This window comes from Zootoca vivipara, chromosome 8, assembly GCF_965207765.1.
Source record: "Zootoca vivipara chromosome 8, rZooViv2.hap1.1, whole genome shotgun sequence".
NCBI classification, from domain to species: Eukaryota; Metazoa; Chordata; class Lepidosauria; order Squamata; family Lacertidae; genus Zootoca; species Zootoca vivipara.
In genome coordinates this window covers 86853025-86874119 of record NC_142591.1, presented here as the reverse complement: position 1 = coordinate 86874119, position 21095 = coordinate 86853025, and the positions used below count along the sequence as shown (strand labels likewise).

General features: G+C 46.7%; 2 protein-coding genes across 2 annotated transcripts; both read right to left on the bottom strand.

Annotated features, from left to right (window-relative positions):
• Positions 1 to 2118: 2118 nt before the first annotated feature.
• Positions 2119 to 5298, bottom strand: LOC148684935 (fucolectin-like). Its single transcript, XM_088676422.1, has 3 exons — positions 5208 to 5298; positions 2840 to 3131; positions 2119 to 2278 (listed from the first exon to the last, which is right to left on the bottom strand). Exons 1-3 carry the CDS (start codon positions 5296 to 5298, stop codon positions 2119 to 2121), a joined length of 543 nt encoding a protein of 180 aa, XP_088532548.1.
• Positions 5299 to 12762: 7464 nt separating this feature from the next.
• LOC118089697 (fucolectin) lies at positions 12763 to 16713 on the bottom strand. The gene is made up of 3 exons (XM_060278180.2): positions 16623 to 16713; positions 15383 to 15674; positions 12763 to 12922 (listed from the first exon to the last, which is right to left on the bottom strand). Exons 1-3 carry the CDS (start codon positions 16711 to 16713, stop codon positions 12763 to 12765), a joined length of 543 nt encoding a protein of 180 aa, XP_060134163.2.
• Between the last annotated feature and the right edge of the window lie 4382 nt (positions 16714 to 21095).

Here is a 21095-nt window from a genome sequence, read left to right as displayed (position 1 = left end):
AGCAAAACAGCGGTCAGTAGACCACGATCCTTATTGTGGCGCAACAGGTCCCCCCAGGAGTAAGAACCTTGAGCATGGAGTGACATTGACTTTTAAAACTTCCCTCTTTCCCCCAGAATACACTTCGAGGGGCATGTCTGATACATCATCACTACATCACTAGCAGGTCACAAATGGGGAGGGGGCTACAAGGGTTACTTACACAAGTTCAACATTAGGTTGACCCCTTTCCCAACACCTCTTAAGTCCCCATCACCAAGAGAACAATAAAACTCTTGACATCTCCTTGCCCTCAGGACTTGTCTGGAGATGAGCTTTCAGAACACCGGACTTGCTCAACTGCCTCTCCAGATGTCTATTGTTGCCCCCTTGGTCACTCCCTGGGTGGGGGGCTGTGTCTGTGCTCTCACGCTTGGGGAATTATGGCGGGATGCCCTGTTCCTGCTGCCTACCTGACTTCCTGCTTCTTGGTTCATGGAGGGAGGTGCAACCCATACACACCTTCCTTTAAGGGTTAAAATGGCATTGGAATGAGGAGAGTCGGTTAAAGTATGGATTTTCTATGAATTTATAAAGCCAGGTATCTTCCCTGGATCTTTGCAGCTTCTTTTTGATACAGGCATGAAGACTCAATGGGCTGACCCTCGTAAGGCTGTATTAATTGTCTAGGGTGGTGAAAGAAAGAAAACAGTGTGGTTTTTCTGCTTCCGTCCTGAATCAGTTGTGCTTTCATTGGTACGGAAGGGGGAATACCGTAATCCTGCCTTTTCTGATGTCTCAGTGTCATAGAATCAAAGAATCACTTGGAAGAGACCACATGGGCCATCCAGTCCAACCCCCTGCCAAGCAGGAAACACCATCAAAGCATTCTTGACATATGCCTGTCAAGCCTCTGCTTAAAGACCTCCAAAGAAGGAGACTCCACCACACTCCTTGGCAGCAAATTCCACTGTCGAACAGCTCTTACTGTCAGGAAGTTCTTCCTGTGTCCTTCCACACAGAATTTTTTTTCAGTTTCTCTCCTGGTTAGAGGCTATTTACTCCCAGGGGTTTAGGTGCCCCCCCCCCTTCTAATCTCTCTTGCTGTGACAGCAGGAGATCTGCATGCAGAGAAGACAGAAGGGACAACTTGGATCTCAATGTCATTAAGAGAAGGAGATGCCTGCCGCAGATTTCCTCCAAGCAACGTTTCCGTGGGTTCTCCCTGCTGCTTCCAGAATCCATTTCTTCTTGGGGTTTTGCGTTTAAGACACCGTTGATGTAAAAATCCATTCCCTCCGTTTGTTTCCTGAACCACAACCAGCATGGTGCACAGGGATGTCTTAGCTCATTATCTGAAGAAGTGTGCATGCACACATTATCTGAAGAAGTGTGCATGCACACGAAAGCTCATACCAAAATATAAACTTAGTTGGTCTTTAAGGTGCTACTGAAGGAATTTTTTTATTTTGCTTCGACTCAGACCAACACGGCTACCTACCTGTAATTAGCTCATTATTAACTTTGAAAGAAGTTAACATTGCCATCTTCCTGAAGGGATCTAAACTTCTGCCAAGTTGCATGAGAACAGCTTGAGGAAATGTCAAATAAAAACCACGACATTAATTGTATGTAACCTGTGGTGGTTATCACCTGACCCTCACTATCAACAATGCTCAGGTGCAATTGCTTCAAGGAGTTCTGGTTAATAATAATAATACCGGTAATAATAATAATAATAATAATAATAATAATAATAATAATAATAATAATAAATAATACCCTGTCCATCTGGCTGGGTTCCCCCAGCCACTCTGGGGAATAATGTGCACAGGTGGGATTTCTACACCCATGTCCTCTTAGAGCAGAATTCTCTGGCTTCCCTCCTTGTGTGACTAGCTCTCTTTGTGAGGGATCCCTGGCAAATAGGATTTGCCGTCTCCACAAGGCGTCACTTGGCTTCCTCTATGGCTCTGCTCTCTGGCACAGGCAAAATCACAGACACCCCCCCCCCTTGGTTCTGAGGAACAAACTGGAGAGGCAAAAGAAGGCTGCTCAAAGGATGTTTATTGGAAAACCAACACCGATTCCATCAGTTCTGTCCATGCCCCTTTCCGCACGACACATAGCTGGTGATCCCTAAGGCTCATCCTCCAACTTTGTCCCATAGACTTCCACCTCGCACAGCGTCAGGGTAGCTGGTTCCCCGGGGTGATTCACGCTCACATAGCGACCCTTCATCCCCTGGCAATGGAAGGTACTGATGGAGCCAAGACGAAAATCTGTGATGACCCCACAGCTACAGAGAGAAACGGGAGGTCAGCCTTTGGGTGGAAGCAATTCAGAATGACTCTGTCTACCCTCCGAGGGGTTTCCATGGCTGTGGGAGCCCCTGGCTTACTTTGAGTACATGTGAGTACATGTGAAAAGGATCTGGGGGTCTTGGTGGACCACAAGCTTACCATGAGTCAGCAGTGTGATGCAGCAGCAAAAAAAGCTAATGCTCTTCTAGGCTGCATCAACAGAAGTCTAGCGTCCAGATCAAGGGAAATGATATTCCCGCTCTATTCTGCCTTGGTTTGAGAACACTTCAGTCTTGGACTTATTGAACTTGAGACATCAGTGAAGCATCCAAGTGGAGAAGTCAGAGAGGCTGTTCCACCCAGTAGCAGGAATTAGCAGGTTGTGAAATATGGGCAGAATCCACTCTCCCCTGCTCCTCCCACCCTGATTAGGAATACTGGAGAACAAAGAAGCTGCAAGTGAAGGTATCTAATCTGCAGGTGGTGATCTTGAGAATGTTTCCTGAGATGCCTTTGCAGAAGGACAAGTGGGGAGGGGAGCGGCAACGGGAACTTACAGGGGGTTGAACTTGCCATGGTCGATCACATGGTCTCCCACACGGATTTGGGCTCCCACGAGTCTATTGCTGCAGCAGTCTGCACGGTTTGTCACCACCACAGAGGAGATAGCATACCGATCGCCCAAGTCCACATGCCACCACGGTCCATCTTCAGAGATGGTATGGGTGCAGGAGCCGTGAAAAAAGGCCCCGTCAGAGTTCCCATCGACAGCTTTGCCGGCTGACGGGTCTTTTGTATGCCACATAGTGGAGGACTGACAGGCTGGGCGGCCTCTGGCCAAGTTGAGAGCTGGAGCAACAGCTGGATGGAAAGAAGACGGGGAGAAGTAAGAACACAAGAATAGCCCTGATGCAGCAGGATCAGGCCAAAAGGGCCCATCTAGTCCAGCATCCGGTTCTCCAAGTGGCCACCCAGATAATAATAATAATAATAATAATAATAATAATAATAATAATAATAATATATTTATTTATTTATACCCCGCCCATCTGGCTTGGTTTCCCCAGCCACTCTGGGCGGCTTCCATCAAAACATTGAAATACAATAATCTATTAAACATTAAAAGCTTCCCTAAACAGATGCTTCTATGTTTCCTTCATATTAAGAACTAGCAGTTAACCTACAGATACGGTAGCAGCAGTGTCAATATGCCGGGAATAAATGTCATTCTGTTTTACAAAATGTATATTGCATTTGCCAGTAAACCCCCCCACTAAAAAATCAATAGTTCTGGCAAGACAGAGCCTTTGTGGGTGACCAGTTTCCAGGTGGGGAATTCGTCAGCTCTGGATGGGGTTGCGATGAGGTGCAGAGTTTGGGGAAATTCCTCCAGGCATCTTTCTTCCTGGAGCCTCATCTGACCTCCTTGGCAAGAAGAACCCATTATCACCTTGGGCTGGTACACCAACCGTGCCCTTTCTGGGACAGGGGTGGCTGGGCTGCTGTGATTCATGCATTGGGAATGTCACAAGTTGACTACTGTAATGTGTCCTATGTGGTGTTGGTCCGTCCAGAACCTGCAACTGGTGCAGAACATTTTGGCTGGGGTGCTGAGTGGAAGACCGGCCTGCAGACATATGACACCTGTGCTGAGGGAACTGCCAATCACCTGCCAGGCCATGTTGTGACTGGCATTTGCCAGTCATAAATCCTCCGAGTGGTTTGTGATCATCACAATCATCCTGGCCGGAATGAGTCTTTGTGGGCCATCAGTTTCCAGGTTCAGAAGTTGGGGACTTCCCCATTGCCAGATGAGATTGTGAACCCTCTGGAGGATGAGGTGCAGAGTTTTTTGGGGGGGCTCCTAGATCCTTCTATCTTAATGGAGCTTCAGATGACCTCTGTGGCCAGAAGCACCCATTTTTACCTTAGGTTGGTGCACCAACTCTGCCCTTTCCGGGACAGGAAGAGTTTGGCCACGGTGATGTATGCGTTGGTCATGTCACAACTGGACTCCTGTAATGCCCCCTATGTGGGACGTACCTTCGGATGGGTTCAGGTGCTGCGGCCAAGTTGCTGAGTGGATAGTACATATTACACCTGTGCTGAGGAAGCTGTCAGTTACCTGCCGGGGCATCTTAAAGGTCTTGTTTCCAACATGTAAACACCTGAACAACCTGGGACCAGGTTAACTGAAGGAGTTCCGGCCCTGGCATAGACCTGGGGGGGGGTTCACCTATATTTTGGACCAGTGGCTACATTTTGAATTTTGAGAGATAATAATAATAATAATAATAATAATAATAATAATAATAATAATATATTATTTATACCCTGCCCATCTGGCTGGGTTTCCCCAGCCACTCTGGGCGGCTTCCAACAGAAATATTAAAATACACTAATTTCTTGAAGATTAAAAGTTTCCCTAAACAGGGCTGCCTTCAGATGTCCTCTAAAAGTCTGGTAGTTGTTTTTCTTTTTGACATCTGGTGGGATGGCGTCCCACAGGGCGGGCGGCACTACTGAGAAGGCCCTCTGCCTGGTTCCCTGTAGCTTTGCTTCTCGCAACGAGGGAACCGCCAGAAGGCCCTCAGCACTGGACCTCAGTGTCCGGGCTGAACAATGGGGGTGGAGACGCTCCTTCAGGTATACTGGACTGAGGCCGTTTAGGGCTTTTAGGGCTTTTAGAGATTGCTGTGGACGCCAGCCACAACATGGAAAGCTTCCTCATTGCTTCTCCTCCCCTCTCCTGGGCCACCTACCCAATGCGTGGAGTAAGGTGACCTCCAGATTTTCACTGTCAGAAACCAGCTTACAGGCCATTGGTTGGGGGAGGAATAAGAGGGCCCTCTGTGCGTGGGGAAGGGTACTGTTTTGCTTGCCCACAGGCGAGTACCCCTTCCATTCCCTTTCCCCAGCTCTTACTGGTACTTTCCAGGTCAGGCTCGGAGCTCTGGGCCTCCCCACGCCCCGCCAGAAGCACCAGGGGCAGCAGCCAAGTCCAGGCGAGGAGCATCCTGCAAGGGGGGGAGCAGAGAAGGCAGTGAGGGAGGGGGAGACTAGGCTTTAGCCGTGGGGGTCTGGTTCCTCCTTAGCAGCGCTATTGGGTTGGCTTGGGGAATTCTTATTCTCCAAAGTGCCAGAGGTGCCTAACTGACGTTTAATGTCAAAAGAAGAAAAGAAAACCACAGTTTTAGATACGCGCATTCTGTGAGGCAGCCAGGGTCAAGACTTTCTTTGGGGGGAGGTGCTCTAGGCTTCACTAATCACATCCAGTGGGTTTTCCCAACTTACCTTGGGATCCCGTTCTTGGGATCTCCAGAAGCGTCTGCTGCTCTCGGTGGGACAGGAGACACAGGTTCTTCTCCCCAAACTGGAACTGAGACCTCCCTGCTTCCAAAGGAGTCCTGCATCTCCAGGTTTTATCCCCCTCCCAATGGACAGCGCTTGCCTGACGTGGCTCAACTTGGCCAATCCGAAAGATGGTGACACCAGGATCTAGGGGATCAGGTTTTGACATCCTTCATCTGAGTTGGATCTGAATGGGCTTCTGTGGTTTCTGATTCTCTCCCAAGAGGAAATAATGACACCGCCTTGGCAGGACATGATTTTAGAAGAAGACATCCTCATTCCATTTCTCCCATTTAGAGGTCAGATGGGTGCCAAACTGAGTTCTGATACTAGCAGGTCCCAACCACATCAGCTAAGCTCCAAAATGAACACTTTTTGGTCAGCCTTGCGGATTGTGAGTGAGTGGGCGCTTCTGTGTTGAAACAGCCTCTTCCAACCCATAGAAACATCTCTGCCTCCCTCCCCTGGAACAAGGTCCAAGTGTAGGCCAGCTGGCAGCAGTCAATTTAAGATTTCCTGAGTCCTTCCAAGACTACCAAGGTCTCCTGTCCGGATTATATATGATCTGTGCAAGTTGAGTGTCAGAGTGGGAACAAGACCTTCTGTGGCAACTAGCCATGGTGCTGAAGTTCTTCCTCATCTGTCCAGGACAATATTCCTCTGAATTCTAATTACCGCAAATCACAAATGATGAGAGTGTTGCTACACTCCTCTTCTGCTTGCGGGCTTCTCATGGCCATTGATAGGCCACTTAGAGAGCAGGATCCTGGATTAGTAGATCAGACTCCAAGTGTCCCTATTTCCGGGGGATACCCCCGATTTAGAGAAGCTGTCCTGGTTTCTGATTTGATCTCGGAATGCTCCACCTTTTCTGAAGATGTCCCTATTTTCATTGGAGAAAGGTTGCAGGTTCTAGAGTTCTCTGACCCCTGACACTTCTGAAGACAATCCTGTATAAGGAAGGGTTAAAAAAAATCTTTTATGTTTTATTATGTTTTATATATGTTGGAAGCTGCTCAGAGTGGCTGGGGCAACCCAGTAAGATGTGTGGGGTATAAATGGTAAAATTGTCATTTTGCAATGGGATGTCCCTAATTTCACCAGAGAACTGTCAGAGGGTATGGTAGGTGGGCCTCTGGTCTCATCCAGGCTCATCTGAAGTTTTTAACATAGCCTCTTTCCATCACACACATGTAAACTGAAACTCTTAGTCCCCCCTCCCCCCCCCACAATGCTCCAGCAAACTATTGAATTTCGAGCTTAATGGGCATCATTGCACCCTGGCCAAAGTAAATACTCATTTTAGAGTTTGCACATTCCCCACGTGTTAAATGATAACTTGAAGGCTTCCATCTATTCCAATCATTTGGCACCTGCCAGAGAAAAATATTATTTCCCCTTGTGGGAGGGAGTCTGTGCCCAGGTGGGGGTGGGTGTAGAGTCCACAGTTCTAAGAGTTCAGAAACTGCATTTTTTGTTTTTGTTCCTGAAGACATGCTACAAATCCTTTAGGGACCTCCAGCCCTTGGAGAATGACAGTTGTCGTGGTAATTAAGCAAGACTGAATATAAATTAAACAAGGCTTCAATTGGTAGTGTAGACATTCCAGGCTGTTCAAGGGCAGTTCCAATTCACATTCCCACCCTTCCCTTGGAATGTCATTGAGCCTGCCCTCATTAGGCTTAAATTAAGGTGGAAACGGCCAATAGCATTTATTTCAGAGCCGGAGGAGAGCCTGGTAACCGATGTGAGTTCCTAGGTTCTTCTACATAACAAGAAGTTTTGTTATTCTACATGCAAGAAGGGGGCATGTGCTTCAGGAGAGCTTTGTGTCTGCAGAGGAGTACTGTAGCACCCTGCTTGTGGTTGACACTTAGCTGGAATGAAATATTCAACGCAGCAATAGAGAAATTAAAATAATAATTTATTTGTCAGACAAATAAATGATAGGCACAGTGGTATAGTTACCAAAAAACTCTGCCTGCTCTAGCCCTGCTGGTCAGCACTTATATTCCCTCAGCCCAGCTCCCTTGCTCCTCCTTTTGGCTGCCTCTGTCCAATCAGCTTGGTTGGAATTCCTATTGGCTGTGTGCTAGAGCCAATGATAAAAGATACACCCATTTCCTATTACCTTTTATGGGAGACAAAGAGCTATATTTCCTTCTATCATAAATGGCAGACAAGTAGTTGTATATCTTTCATTTGCCTAAACAAGGAACATTAATTACCAGATCACCTTTGCCCTTGCATTCCAACACAAATGGCTAAAACAAAATGATTAAAACAGATGGCTATGGTATTAAATTCTATCTAAACAAAAGCCTGGATGTGCATTTCCCACACTCCTAGGAGCCATAGAATCTAACATTTCTTACTTTCTAAATCCTTTGCATAACTCCATTAAGCCAACAAATCTCATAAAAGGCACATTGGTTTATAATAGTATACAATATAACAGAAACTTTCAGAAAAAGGTTTGTGTACAAAAGAGAAAAGGGTTGTGTTAAAAAAAGACCTCAAGCAAAGCAGAGGCTTGAAAATGCTCTTTAGAAATGAGCCATGAGCCCCCCTTTCCTCAGCCCAGCTGCTGTTGTCATTAGCTCTTCCCAGTAAACCTTAGACTTTATAAAAATAATGGCTGGGAACTCTCTCAGGGTATCATTTGGACTCTCATGGTATCACTTTCTGTTAAACAATATTTACCAACTCTTAATTAGTGTATATGCAGCTGGGTTATATTTTCTAAATATGCAGGGTCATCTCAAGCCAGTAATTTTAACCTTTTACGACCTGAGAGGTTGTAAAGGCCTTTTGCTTGTCATAAATCAGGGGGCCCTAGCAAGGAGAGCAAACAACAGTTAGAATGCTTTTTAGCCGGCTGGAGCAGCATTAAACATTTGCAAATATATCTTTTTAAATTCATACAGGCCTCAATCAGGTGCCTCATTACCACAGGGGAGGAGAACACGGATGCTGTTGAACATGAGTTCCTCGTGGAAAGGAACCCTTGACATATTGTAAGGCAAGGTGAGGATTCAGGGATCTCTGTGCTATTCTGAAACAACAATGGTCCCTGTTTCTTGCATCCTTTAAATTGCTCCCAGTTCCCATTCCACACAGAAGTGAGCCTTGAATAGTGTGCAGAACATGCCTTTTCCGACTCTCCACACCCTGTGATTATGAAAGCAAAACTACAAGGTAATTTGTTCACATCAAGCGATCTTGCATGCATCCCCTTTCACAGAACTGCTGGAGACTCCAGGGAATGGGAAGAGGCAATGGGAACTTGCAAGAGGTTGCATTCGCTGTGGTCTGCTATTGAACTACATAACTGGGAAACAGGGGGAAAGCAACTGCTTATATACATTCCTGAAAGCCTGGGCCACTCCCACTCCCAACGTGATTGGCTGTCTAAACTTCCCAGCTGCGAATCACGACTCAGAGTTCAATGGCCAATGGCAGAGGCCCAAATCCCGAAATGTTCTGTGATTGGACATCATGTATCAAATCTGAACACAGGAGCTCAGAATCCTTAGTCCAGACTCCAGCTCAGGCAAACACAGACCACTGAATATATAACATCTTCCATGTGAATCTGGGCCCCCTGCTCTCTCGCTGCTGCTGTCTCCATGGTTTTGCAACACTCCAGGGACACCCCGACTCCCCAAGTCTCCAGGCATCAGGGCTGCATGTCAAGCAGAGCGTGGATGCTCTTTCCGTCACAATTACAACCCATGACTTTGCTTGCTGCTCCAATAATTGCACATGGGTAGATGGAGGACTGACAGGAGGTCAACTTTTCATCCTCAAAGGCTGCTGCTGTGAAGCAGCAAAGTACGTTAACAGATTAAAAATATCTTCACATGAAAAAGCAACCAATAATTACAAGGTTTGACCGAAAGTTCGGTGAATGGTCACAGAAATCGGACAGTGAGAAATATTCGAACATACAGTGGGCATCAGAAACCCACAAAATGCTCACAATTGTGCGTGGAGATGAAACTGTAACTTGAAAGACAGCGTACGAGTGGTTTAAGCATTTCCGTGAAGGGTGGCAAACCATCGAAGATGACCCTCGGCCTGGCAGACTGTCGACAAGCAGAACAGCGGCAAATGTTGACAGAGTTCATGAGTTATTGATGAGGGAGCGCGTTTGTCCGTCCGAATGATGGCGGAATCATAGAGTTGGAAGAGACCACAAGGGCCATCCAGTCCAACCCCCTGCCAAGCAGGAAACACCATCAAAGCATTCTTGACATAATGCCTGTCAAGCCTCTGCTTAAAGACTTCCAAAGAAGGAGACTCCACCACACTCCTTGGCAGCAAATTCCACTGCCGAACTGCTCTTACTGTCAGGAAGTTCTTCCTGACAGTAAGAATTGCATATTCGCGTGAAAATATTTCTAAGGATACTGAGTTGTCGCACCCTACTTATTCTCCTTATCTGGTCCCACTGGATTTCTTTCTTTTTCCAAAACTGAAATCTGCACTGAAAGGACACAGATTTCCCAACATTTCACACGTCCAAGCACTGGCGGAGGAAGGGGTGGGGTGGGGGTGCGATCTGCCCAGGGTATCATCCCATGGGGCGGGGGGGTTGACATTGCCACCCCACCGCCCGGGACACTCAACCCACCCCTGCGGGCAGCTAGCCCCGCCTCTGGGTGCACAGCATATGCGCTGCTCCGGGCGCCAGAGCAGGTAGCTCTGCCTCTGTGTGCAAGTCTGCTGTGACAAGGGAATTGAAAGCAGTATGGAAAGAGGACTTCTCCAGAAGCTTCCAACAGTTCCACAAACATTGTCAACGGTGCATCGTATCAGAGGGGGCCTACTTTGAAGGCCTGTATGTTGGAATGTTTCTCACTGTCTGATTTCTGTGACCATTCACCGAAATTTCCGGTCACACCACCACAAACAACAACCACCACCACTGAACATCTGAACTTTAGAAGAGCCTGCTGGATGAGGCCAATGGGGTTCCATCGAGTCCAGCATCCTATTCACATAGTGGCCAACCAGATGCCCGTGGGAAATTAGAGTAGCAAGAAAGATTCAAGCACAAGAGCCCTCTCCCCTCCGATGGTTTCCAGAAACTGGTAGTCAGAACCAGAGCAGAACCATCCTGGCTAGTAGCCACCCATAGCCCTCTCCTCCTCCATGAATTTTTCTCATTCTCTTTCAAAGCCATTCAAATTGGTGACCATCGTTGCCTCCTGTGGCAGGGAGTTCCACAGTTTAACTCTGCACTACATGAGTAAAGCCCGCCCCCCGCCCCCGCCCTGAATCTTCCAACATTCAGCTTCAGGGATGACCCTGACTTTTGGTGTTATGAGAGAGGGACAAAAACTTTTCTCTACCAACTTCTCCATGCCATACATAATTTTATAAGCTTCTATCATGTCACCTCTTACTCACCCTTTCTCTAAACTAAAAAGTCCCAAACGCGGCAACCTTTCTTCAGAGATCATTTGGGTGGCCCTTCGGCAGTAACCATTGTTTTACATGAGGTGAGCAGAGCCGATTCCACCCCCCTGCAGTTCAGTTTCTGCTAAATACAATTCCATTTGTCTCACTGTTTGTTGTGGGTAGAATTTCACATATTTGGGTGTGTTGCACTATGTTAATAGTATTTACACTAAGTATACATTTTTCCTGGCAAAATTGTGTTATGGGGTGTTAAGAGCATTGGTGGATTCCGTACGTCAACATGTGTAATTTGACACATTTCACATTTCACAGTATTTAAGTACATGTTAATAGTGAGTTGCGGCTCCCCTCAACACCCCTTGCCTCACCCAAGTTCCCAATTTTCAGTGGATGAAGGGCTTGAACTGGTCTTGAACTTAAACTGATCCAGACCCCTCAGTCATCATCTGAGGCCCTTCTTCATGTGCCCCCTGAGGCCCAGAGGGTGGGAAAATGCTCTCCCCAAGGACACTTGCCTGGCACCTTCCTTTACATATTTTTATGCACCAGGTGAAAATACCATCAGCAGTGGTATATAAATAGAATAAATAATAATAACAATAAATAACGGAAGAGGGTTTATGAGGTTTGATGATTCTTTACTCATGCCCAACCTGGGGAGCAGTTTGAGCCTGGATTTTATAAACTACTTTGCTCCCTTGAGTCAAGAGTTTCAGGCTTCTGAATTCCACTTCTTTGTTTTTATGACACCTTTGGCTTAAAAACCTGTCCACTCTGTTTATTTCCCTAACCACAACAACAGCGGTACAAAGTTGTTCTTGAGGGTTGTCTTACATACTCCTTGGCACTTCCTTCATTAGCTGCCAGCCTTTTTCCTGAAGGGTTCCGAACCTCTATTGAACTTCATGATAGCAGCTTGAGGAAATGTCAAATAAAAACTAAGAAATTAATTATATGTAATAGGGTTGCCAAATCACGACACAAAAAGTTGTTGAGCTTTTTGGGGGAAATTGCTTTCAGTTTTTTTTGGGGGGGGGGCACACATTTCCTGTTGATTTAGAAAAATTCCACCCCGGGTGGTAATTTCGCCCTTGGAATCCCAGACATGTCTGGTCTGGCTTCGGAGGGTCGGGAATGGCAGGAGATGGTACCTGAATGGATTATGGATATGCAGAGGAGCACCACCCTGGCTACGTGACCTCTCGCTTAAAGGATTATGGCTGTTCCCTGCATCCCTGAGAGCCCTTGGCCAGAGTCGCAAAAGGGGGTTTCATTTAGAAATAAAGATACACGTTATTCATTCATAAAGAAATATGGTTACATAGAGTCTCAGGCAACAGAGAAAGGGTAGGAAAGGGAGCCTTTATTACACAGGGCTTGATCTTGAGGGGTTCGTGTTGGTGCGATACTAGAGTGGTGTTGTAGGATCAGACGGGATCCCCTTGAGGGCATTTGTGCCAATCTTGATTCCCAAATGAAGCCTCGTTTGGGTGCCCCCCCCAATAAAATTCCCTAACAATATGCAAACAGAACTTGCAGCCCTAAACTCTGGCACAGGCAAAATCACAGACCCTCTTGGATCCGAAGGCCTGATGAACAAACGGGAGAGACAAATGGAGCCTATGCAAAGTATTTTTATTGGAGAGTGGCGGGCGATTCAATCTGCTCTGCCCCCCACCCAAAAGCACATGGCTGGCGATTCCTAACACTTAGCCCCCGGCTTTGTCCCATAGACCTCTAGCTCACACAGAGTCAGGGCGGCTTTGCGTCCGGGGAGGTTCACGCTTACGTAGCGGCCCTTGAGCTTTTGGCAGAAGATGGTACTGATGGAACCATGTATGGGGTCTGTAACGTTTCCACAGCTGCAGAGAGAAAAGGGAGGTCAGCCTTGGGGTGGAAGCCATTCAAAATAACTCTGTCCCCCCCACCCCCACCCTCTGAATATACATAAGGGTCTGGTGGCTTCTGTCTCAGTGTATCTGATGAAGTGTGCATGCACACGAAAGCTCATACCAAAATAAAAACTTTGGTCTTTAAGGTGCTACTGAAGGAATTTTTTTATTTTGTTTCGACTCAGACCAACACGGCTACCTACCTGTAATCTGTCACAGGTGTCATACTCTCTAGCCTGGACCAGGCAGGTAGGGACAGAACTCACGGAGAGGATCCTCCATGAACTGGTCCAATCCTCATTTGAAACCATCCATGTTGGTGGTGGGACTCACTATTTCTTGTGGGGGGGGGACTTCCATACCTCAATTTGCAGCGCAAATGTCAGATAAAAGCTTCTGTCTGCTGCCTTTTAAGAGCAGGCAGAGAATTAGCACAGATCTTAGTGCTGTGATGCCATCTCTCTGATCTTGGTGTTAAGCACCAGCCTTTTAAAGTCAGCCAGCAAAACAGCCTCCCTTGGCACCAGTAATAGCACAAAGCACCATATATCACTGAGACTGGAGCTTGTCACTGATCTTAGTACTGGGACACTTAGACTGGATAAAATAAACTGCTATTATTTTAAGCCACAGGCCACCACAATTGATCTATAGCACTATTGGAGACAACCGACTTTTGCACCCAGTATCATCTGACACGAAGTGATTGATATATGGATGTGGTTTTCCCAAAATAATCTGTGGGAGTAGACACCTGCTTCTTTCTAATGATAGTGCTGTGAGACTTCCACGCTAGGAGATAAGCCTCTGCTTGCTGCCTTTTAAATGTTGGGTGAAGTTTTATCTCCAGTCTTAAAGCTGTAGTCCCACAGTGCTAAGATTGGGCATAAGAGGAAAAGCTATTTGGTTCGTGAAAGTTGACTGTCAAAGAGCAGACAGAGGCTTGTCTCCAATTTTAGTGCTAAAAACCACAGTGCTCAGACTGGATATGAGCCTATTTCTGATCCTGGTGCTGTTGTGCTTAGTGCTTATCTTAATTATCCCTGATCTTAGCACTTAGTGCTTAAGTTGAAGATAAAGATCTCTCTGCTAAGTAAAAACGGGGGTTTCCCGGGGAAAACGGGGTACTTGGCGGCTATGGCTAGATGTCATATTACCCATGCATGGTTTACCCCAAATGTTTAGGCAAGTGCTGTTTGATCACAAGCCCATAGACCAGGCTTCCTCAACCTCGGCCCTCCAGATGTTTTTGGCCTACAACTCCCATAATCCCTAGCTAGCAGGATCAGTGGTCGGGGATGATGGAAATTGTAGCCCAAAACATTTCGAGGGCTGAGGTTGAGGAAGCCTGCCACAGACCCAACTACTTTATGTTAAGGTAGCGAACCTGCGGTCCTCTTGATATTGTTGGACATCAGTCCCATCAGCCAACATGATCAATAGTCAGGGATGATGGGAGTTGTAGTTCAACTACAGGGCCAAGAGGAAAGTGGGAAGTCCACCATTGGGAGAGACCAGAGAGAAGGGGGCTACAGGACTCAAAGTGGGAGGTCAACAGAAAATCTTTTGTCATGAGTTTATGAGAAAAACGACATCATCTGGCAACAAACTAAAAATGTGGTGCAGGAGGGAGGGAGGAGAATAGTCAAAGAGAAAGTTATGGCTTCATGCTTGATGAAGAAGGCTGGAGTGTCGGGGAAGAGGGAGAGCGAAAGAAGAGGGGGGGTCATAAGGAGGAAAGATGAGAAGTTCAGTCTTGGACTTAGAATCATAGAATCATAGAGTTGGAAGAGACCACAAGGGCCACCCAGTCCAGCCCCTGCCAAGCAGGAAACACCATCAAAGCATTCTTGACATATGCCTGTCAAGCCTCTGCTTAAAGACCTCCAAAGAAGGAGACTCCACCACACTCCTTGGTAGCAAATTCCACTGCCGAACAGCTCTTACTGTCAGGAAGTTCTTCCTAATGTTTAGGTGGAATCTTCTTTCTTGAAGTTTGAATCCATTGCTCCGTGTCCGCTTCTCTGGAGCAGCAGAAAACAATCTTTCTTCCTCCTCTATGACATCCTTTTATATATCTGAACATGGCTATCATATCACCCCTTAACCTTCTCTTCTCCAGGCTAAACATACCCAGCTCCCTAAGTCGTTCCTCATAAGGCATTGAACTTGAGACATCAGTGAAGCATCCAAGTGGAGAAGTCAGAGAGGCCGTTGCACCCAGTAGCAGGAATTAGCCCATTTGCCATTCCACACAGAAGCAGGTCTTGAAATATGGGCAGAATCCCCTTCCCCCTGCTTCCCCCACCCTGACTGGGCATAGAACAAAGGAGCTACAAGTTAACTAATCTGCAAGGTGAGCCTGAGAGCGTCTCCTGGGATGCCTTTGCTGAAGGACAAGTAGGGAGGGGAGAGGCGAGGGGAACTTACAGGGGGTTGGACTTGCCATGGTCAGCAATGGAATTTCCCACGTGGATCTCAGCTCCCTGGAGGCTCTCGCACCAGCAGTCCAGGCAGCTTTTTAGCACCACGGTGGTGATGGCATACTGATCGCCCAAGTCTACACGCCACCACGGCTCTTTCTCAAACTTGGTGAGGGTGCAGGAGGCGCGAGCAAAGTCCCCGTCACAATTCCCGTCTACGGCTTTGCTTGCTGATGGAATCAGGGGATGCGAGACGACGGAGGACTGGCAGGCTGGGCGGCCGCTGGCCAGGTTGCGGACTGGAGTCACGGCATGGTGGAAAGAAGATGGGAAGAGAAATATCAACTTAAGAAGAGACCTGCAGGCGCAGGATCTGGCCCAAGGGGCTCAGGGAGTCCAGCATCCTGTTCACTCAGTGGCCACCCAGATGCTTCTATGTTTCTTTCATATGATCAGTAGGCTAACAGCAGCAGCAGCAATAAATTGAGAATGAATCTCATTCTGTTTGTTTTGTTTTACAAAATTGCATTTGGCTGTAATAAAACCTCCAAGTGGTTTGCAAAAACAAAACACAACACCCACTTAACTAGTCAATAATCACTTTCTTGGGTGAGCAGTTCCCAGGTCCAGAAGTTGGGGGCTTTACCAGCTCTGAATGGGGTTGTGAATTCTCTGAAGAATGAGATGCAGAATATTTTGGGAGCTCCTAGATCCATCTTTTTCACTGGAGCCTCAGATTGGGGTGAGAGGAGAATCAGTGGTACCGTCTTCCTGGAGAGGTGGTGGACTCTCCTCCCTTGGAGGTTTTTAAGCAGAGGTTGGATGGCCATCTGTCATGGATGCTTGAGCTGAGATTCCTGCTTGCCAGGGGGTTGGACTAGATGACCCTCAGGGTCCCTTCCAACTCTACAGTTATATGATTCTAAGCACTCATTATCCCCTTAGGTCGATACGCCAACTGTGCCCTTTCTTGGACAGGGACAGCTTGGCCACTGTGATTCATGCACACCCCATGTGGGGCTTCCCTATCAATTGGTCCAGGGTTTGGTTCACCCTTCAGGCTTTGCAATGGATCATGGGAAAATGCCACCCCCCCACCCTCTGAGTAAGATGGCACCCTTGTTTTCACTGCCACAAAGCTTTTCGGCCACTGGCTTGGGGAGGAATAAGAGTGCACTTGGGAAAGCCATTTGGCTTTGCTCACGGACCGGCCACCCTTTCCCCTCCCTTTCCCCAGGAGGTCTCACCAATGCCTTGCAGGTCAGGCTTGCAGCTCTGGGCCTCCCCCTGCCCTGCCAGGAACATCAGAGCCAGCAGCCAAGTCCAGGTGAGGAGCATCCTACAAGGGAGGGAGATCATAGAATCGTAGAATCGTAGAGTTGGAAGAGACCACAAGGGCCATCCAGTCCAACCCCCTGCCAAGCAGGAAACACCATCAAAGCATTCCTGACAGATAGCTGTCAAGCCTCTGCTTAAAGACCTCCTTAAAGAAGGAGACTCCATCACACTCCTTGGCAGCAAATTCCACTGTCAAACAGCTCTTACTGTCAAGAAGTTCTTCCTAATGTTTAGGTGGAACATTAGGCAGAACTTCCTGACAGTAAGAGCTGTTCGGCAGTGGAATTTGCTACCAAGGAGTGTGGTGGAGTCTCCTTCTTTGGAGGTCTTTAAGCAGAGGCTTGACAGGCATATGTCAAGAATGCTTTGATGGTGTTTAGCTGAGATGGCAGTAAGTGGGAGACCAGGCTGGACAAGGTGGGGAATCAGGTTCCGATTGAGGAAAGTCCATCTGTTGGGCTGCAGAAATTGACAGAATTCGCAGAACATGGCAGCCAAAGTAAGGATCAGGGATGGAAAACAGATAAGGAGTGATTATGGGAAAGCTTTGGGGAATATCTAAAAAAATACGATAGTAAAATCAATCTGCAAGTAGGGGTAATTCTATAACCAACAGTTAACTGCAACGATGGATTAGAAGGAGAATAATAGGATGGATAAATTGACAGATATGCAGCAAATGTAGGTATTTTATGAATTCCATGGAATGCTGTGTAGGGAAGTCTGTATGGAAACAATGTATGATAGGAAAACAGAAAACAGAAAAATGAATATTAATACTAAACCCAGATTGATGAAAGGCCATGCAGCCATGAGAATGCCCTTTTCTTTAAAATGCTGGAGATCCCTAATGAACTTCAACAGACTTTTAAAAATAAAAAATATAGTTTCAGATATGCAAATTCCAGGGGGGATTTTCTAGGCTTCAAAGATCACATCCAATGGGTTTTCTCGGCTTACCTTGGCTCTCTTTCTAGGGATCAGCTGAGCAATGCCTGCTGCCTTTCTTGGTGGGTCGGAAGCACAGATTCTCCTCCCAAACCTGGAAGGGAGACCTTCCTGCTTCCAGAGGAGTCCTGCACCTCCCGGTTTTATCCCCTTTGCAACGGGCAGCTCTTGCCTGGCTTAGAACAACCCAGCCAATTGGAAAGATGTTGACAATTGGATGTAGAGAATCAAGATCAGCTCTTGACATTTCTCATCTGAGTGGGCTTCTGTGGTTTCTGACTCTCTCCCAAGAGGAAATAATAAAGGCACCTCCTTGGCAGGAGACGGCCTTATGAAAAGATATCCTCATTCCATTAATCCCATTTAGAGAAGAGACGGTGCCAAACTGAGTACAGTACTGATACTAGCAGTTCCTAACCACATCAGCAGTGGTTACCCTAAGCTTTAGGAGGGAGAATGAGCTGTTTTGAATTCATACCACCCTGTAGCTCACCTTCCTTTTCTCTTGGCAGCTACAGCAGCAGCACAAAGACCAGCCTTGGATCCACCAGTACCTTGTACTGTGAATGGCTCTAGGGCTGCTATGAGAGACTCCACTTCCCTGGGCCAGCAGAGGACTTGACCTTCTGAGAGGTGCAGGTCTATGGCACCAAGTCAGAGGAGCTGTGTTAAAGATCAGCCGTGGGTGAGCTTTATTAGCGTGTAACCCCAAAATTATATATCCAAAATTTGGGAAGCAGAGCTTTTCAAATGTGAAGTGGGTTTTTTCTTCAAAGTCATCATCATCATCATTTTATTTGTACGCTGTGGCTTACAACATGACAAGATTTGCAGAATTACAAACATAACAGAAGTCATAAACAATAAATAAAACAAATCAAAAAGTACACAGCCAAATGGAAACCATTTCCACGTAAAGCATAAGATCTAAAACTAAAGATGCGACGATAATATCCATAACAGCAGCAGCTCTCTCAACCCCCCCCCCCCCCGTAAATAATACTCCAGCCCAAGAATTTGTTCAACAGCCTCAGCTTTTGTAGCTGGAGTCAGTCCGCACTCCACACTCCCAGGGCAGAGTCTTTCAGCCCATCAGCAGGCAGTCTTCCTGATTCTCAATGAAAGTGCTTTTCATTGAGATTTTTATATCACATAAAAACTTTCTGTCTCCTCAATAACACAGAGCGGCTTTGCACATTGGCCGGATTGGCATCACCTTGGTGACGGGCCATTGACCTGCTTAGGTTAAAACTCCAAGCAATGATTACATTCCAGCAACCGCCGGACACAGGAATTTATGGGATCATTCACAGCAGCACACTGTGCAGAGTTTGTAGCTGCATTATATATCCTTGTCCTACGGGGTGGGGCAGGCCGACTCCTCCGTTTTGGACTGCCACGTTGAAACATTCCAGCCTCGGCTGCTTTGGGCACAGCGGGGGTCTTGCAAGTTCCCATTAAGCAAGATGATGGGGCAAAGTATTTCCTTCTTATCTTATTTTACAAGCTCATATATTGTTCATGTGAGAGAGACATGGCCTGCGAGCCCCCAGAAATGTAGCCTGGCAGGCATTCCTTTCCTATCTTTCTACAGGCTTGTATACTATAAGGAATGCCTTATGAGGAACGGCTTAGGGGGCTGGGTATGTTTAGCCTGGAGAAGAGAAGGTTGAGGGGGTGAAGGGTTGCTTTCTGCTACTCCAGAGAAGTGGACACAAATCAATGGATTCAAACTAGAAAATCATAGAATCATAGAGTTGGAAGCGACCACAAGGGCCATCCAGTCCAACCCCCTGCTGAGCAGGAAACACCATCAAAGCATTCTTGACATATGCCTGTCAAGCCTCTGCTTAAAGACCTCCAAAGAAGGAGATTCTTTGGGAAGAAGATTGGATTAGATGCCCCCCCCCCATGGTCTCCTCCAACTCAACTCCTTTCATATTGCCCAAGTCTTTAATATGAGAGAATATTTTGCCTAAATTTGAACTTGATGAAGTGGGGAGAAATAAGATTCAGTTCTTGCTTAAGACAAACTTAACATACACGTATACTTTATGAAGATTCTCTGATTCTATGTTATCAGCTCATGTCTGGGGCTCTTTGTAACTGCTTACTTTGTAAGGAATGTTGTCAGGATGAGTATGCCTTGCCCACTGTCGCTGCCCAACCTGTTTGGCAGCTCTTCTTGCGAGGGTGGGTATGTGATGATCTTATCTATAGCCAAAGGCTATCCACTTCCTTCAGGAGCACCCAACACAGTACATTGTTACATGTGAAAGATGCCTGGTCATGACCGCTGTGGGTTACAGACACGTGGCATTAAGCATTAAGCAACCTTCTGGTCAGTCTTTAGGCCTTGTGGGTTTAGTTCCTCAAAAAGCAGGTTTGAGGAGGTCTCATGGCCACACTCTGTTGCCCCCAGCTCCCTCCTGGAAATTGCCTTTTCCAACAATGGCAGGAACTCTTCAACCACAAAGTTGGACTCTTTGACTTTCCCCAAAAGCACCAAGACCACCGGGAAAACTTCCAACCACAAAGTCTGTCAAAAGTGGACAGTTTGACTTTTCTTCTGAAAGCACCTCATGAACAGCTAAATGGAAAGGCCCGTTGTTTGAAGCCACAATCTAACTGGGGGGAGAAGCCCTAGTTATGGACACACTGAGGCCAAGAGGGTCTCTCTAGCCCAGGGGTCAGCAAACTTTTTTCAGCAGGGGGCCGGTCCACTGTCCCTCAAACCTTGTGGGGGGCCGGACTATATTTTGGAAAAAAATATGAACGAATTCCTATGCCCCACAAATAACCCAGAGATGCATTTTAAATAAAAGGATTTTAAATAAAAGGTTTTTACTCATGTAAAAACATGCTGATTCCCGGACTGTCTGCGGGCCGGATTTAGAAGGTGATTGGGCCGCATCCGGGCCCCGGGCCTTAGTTTGGGAACCCCTGGTCTATCCTCTTTACAAATGGCTGAGTGGCCTAGATCCTGCACAATGCCTGGCCATTGGCCCTTGCCATTGACCCCCACTTTTCTGCAACCAGCAGACTGCAAATCTGTTAGGAAGATTGAAACAGGTACATGCAGAGCCTCCATAATATGAAATATAAATAAAAAACTTATGAATATTTTACAGGGACAATAAGCACTTTGTGACAGCTTATCTCAGTCACCAAGGATAAGCAGCAAAAAGGAGTGTGGGAATTTAGAAACAGTTTTTGTGATGTCATAAGGCAGCCATTGCCAGCCAGAGCTTGCTTCATAGTTATATATACATCTGCTTGTGTGTGTGTTTAATTGCATTGAGTTTCAATTAATAAAAGCAGATTTTACAGCAGACAAATATATACAAGCTCTTCTCTTCTCTTTCTTTTTTTTGGCATCCTTGCAAACTCTCATCAACTTAAATTTTCTTCATGGTGAGATGTCAGATTCAAAC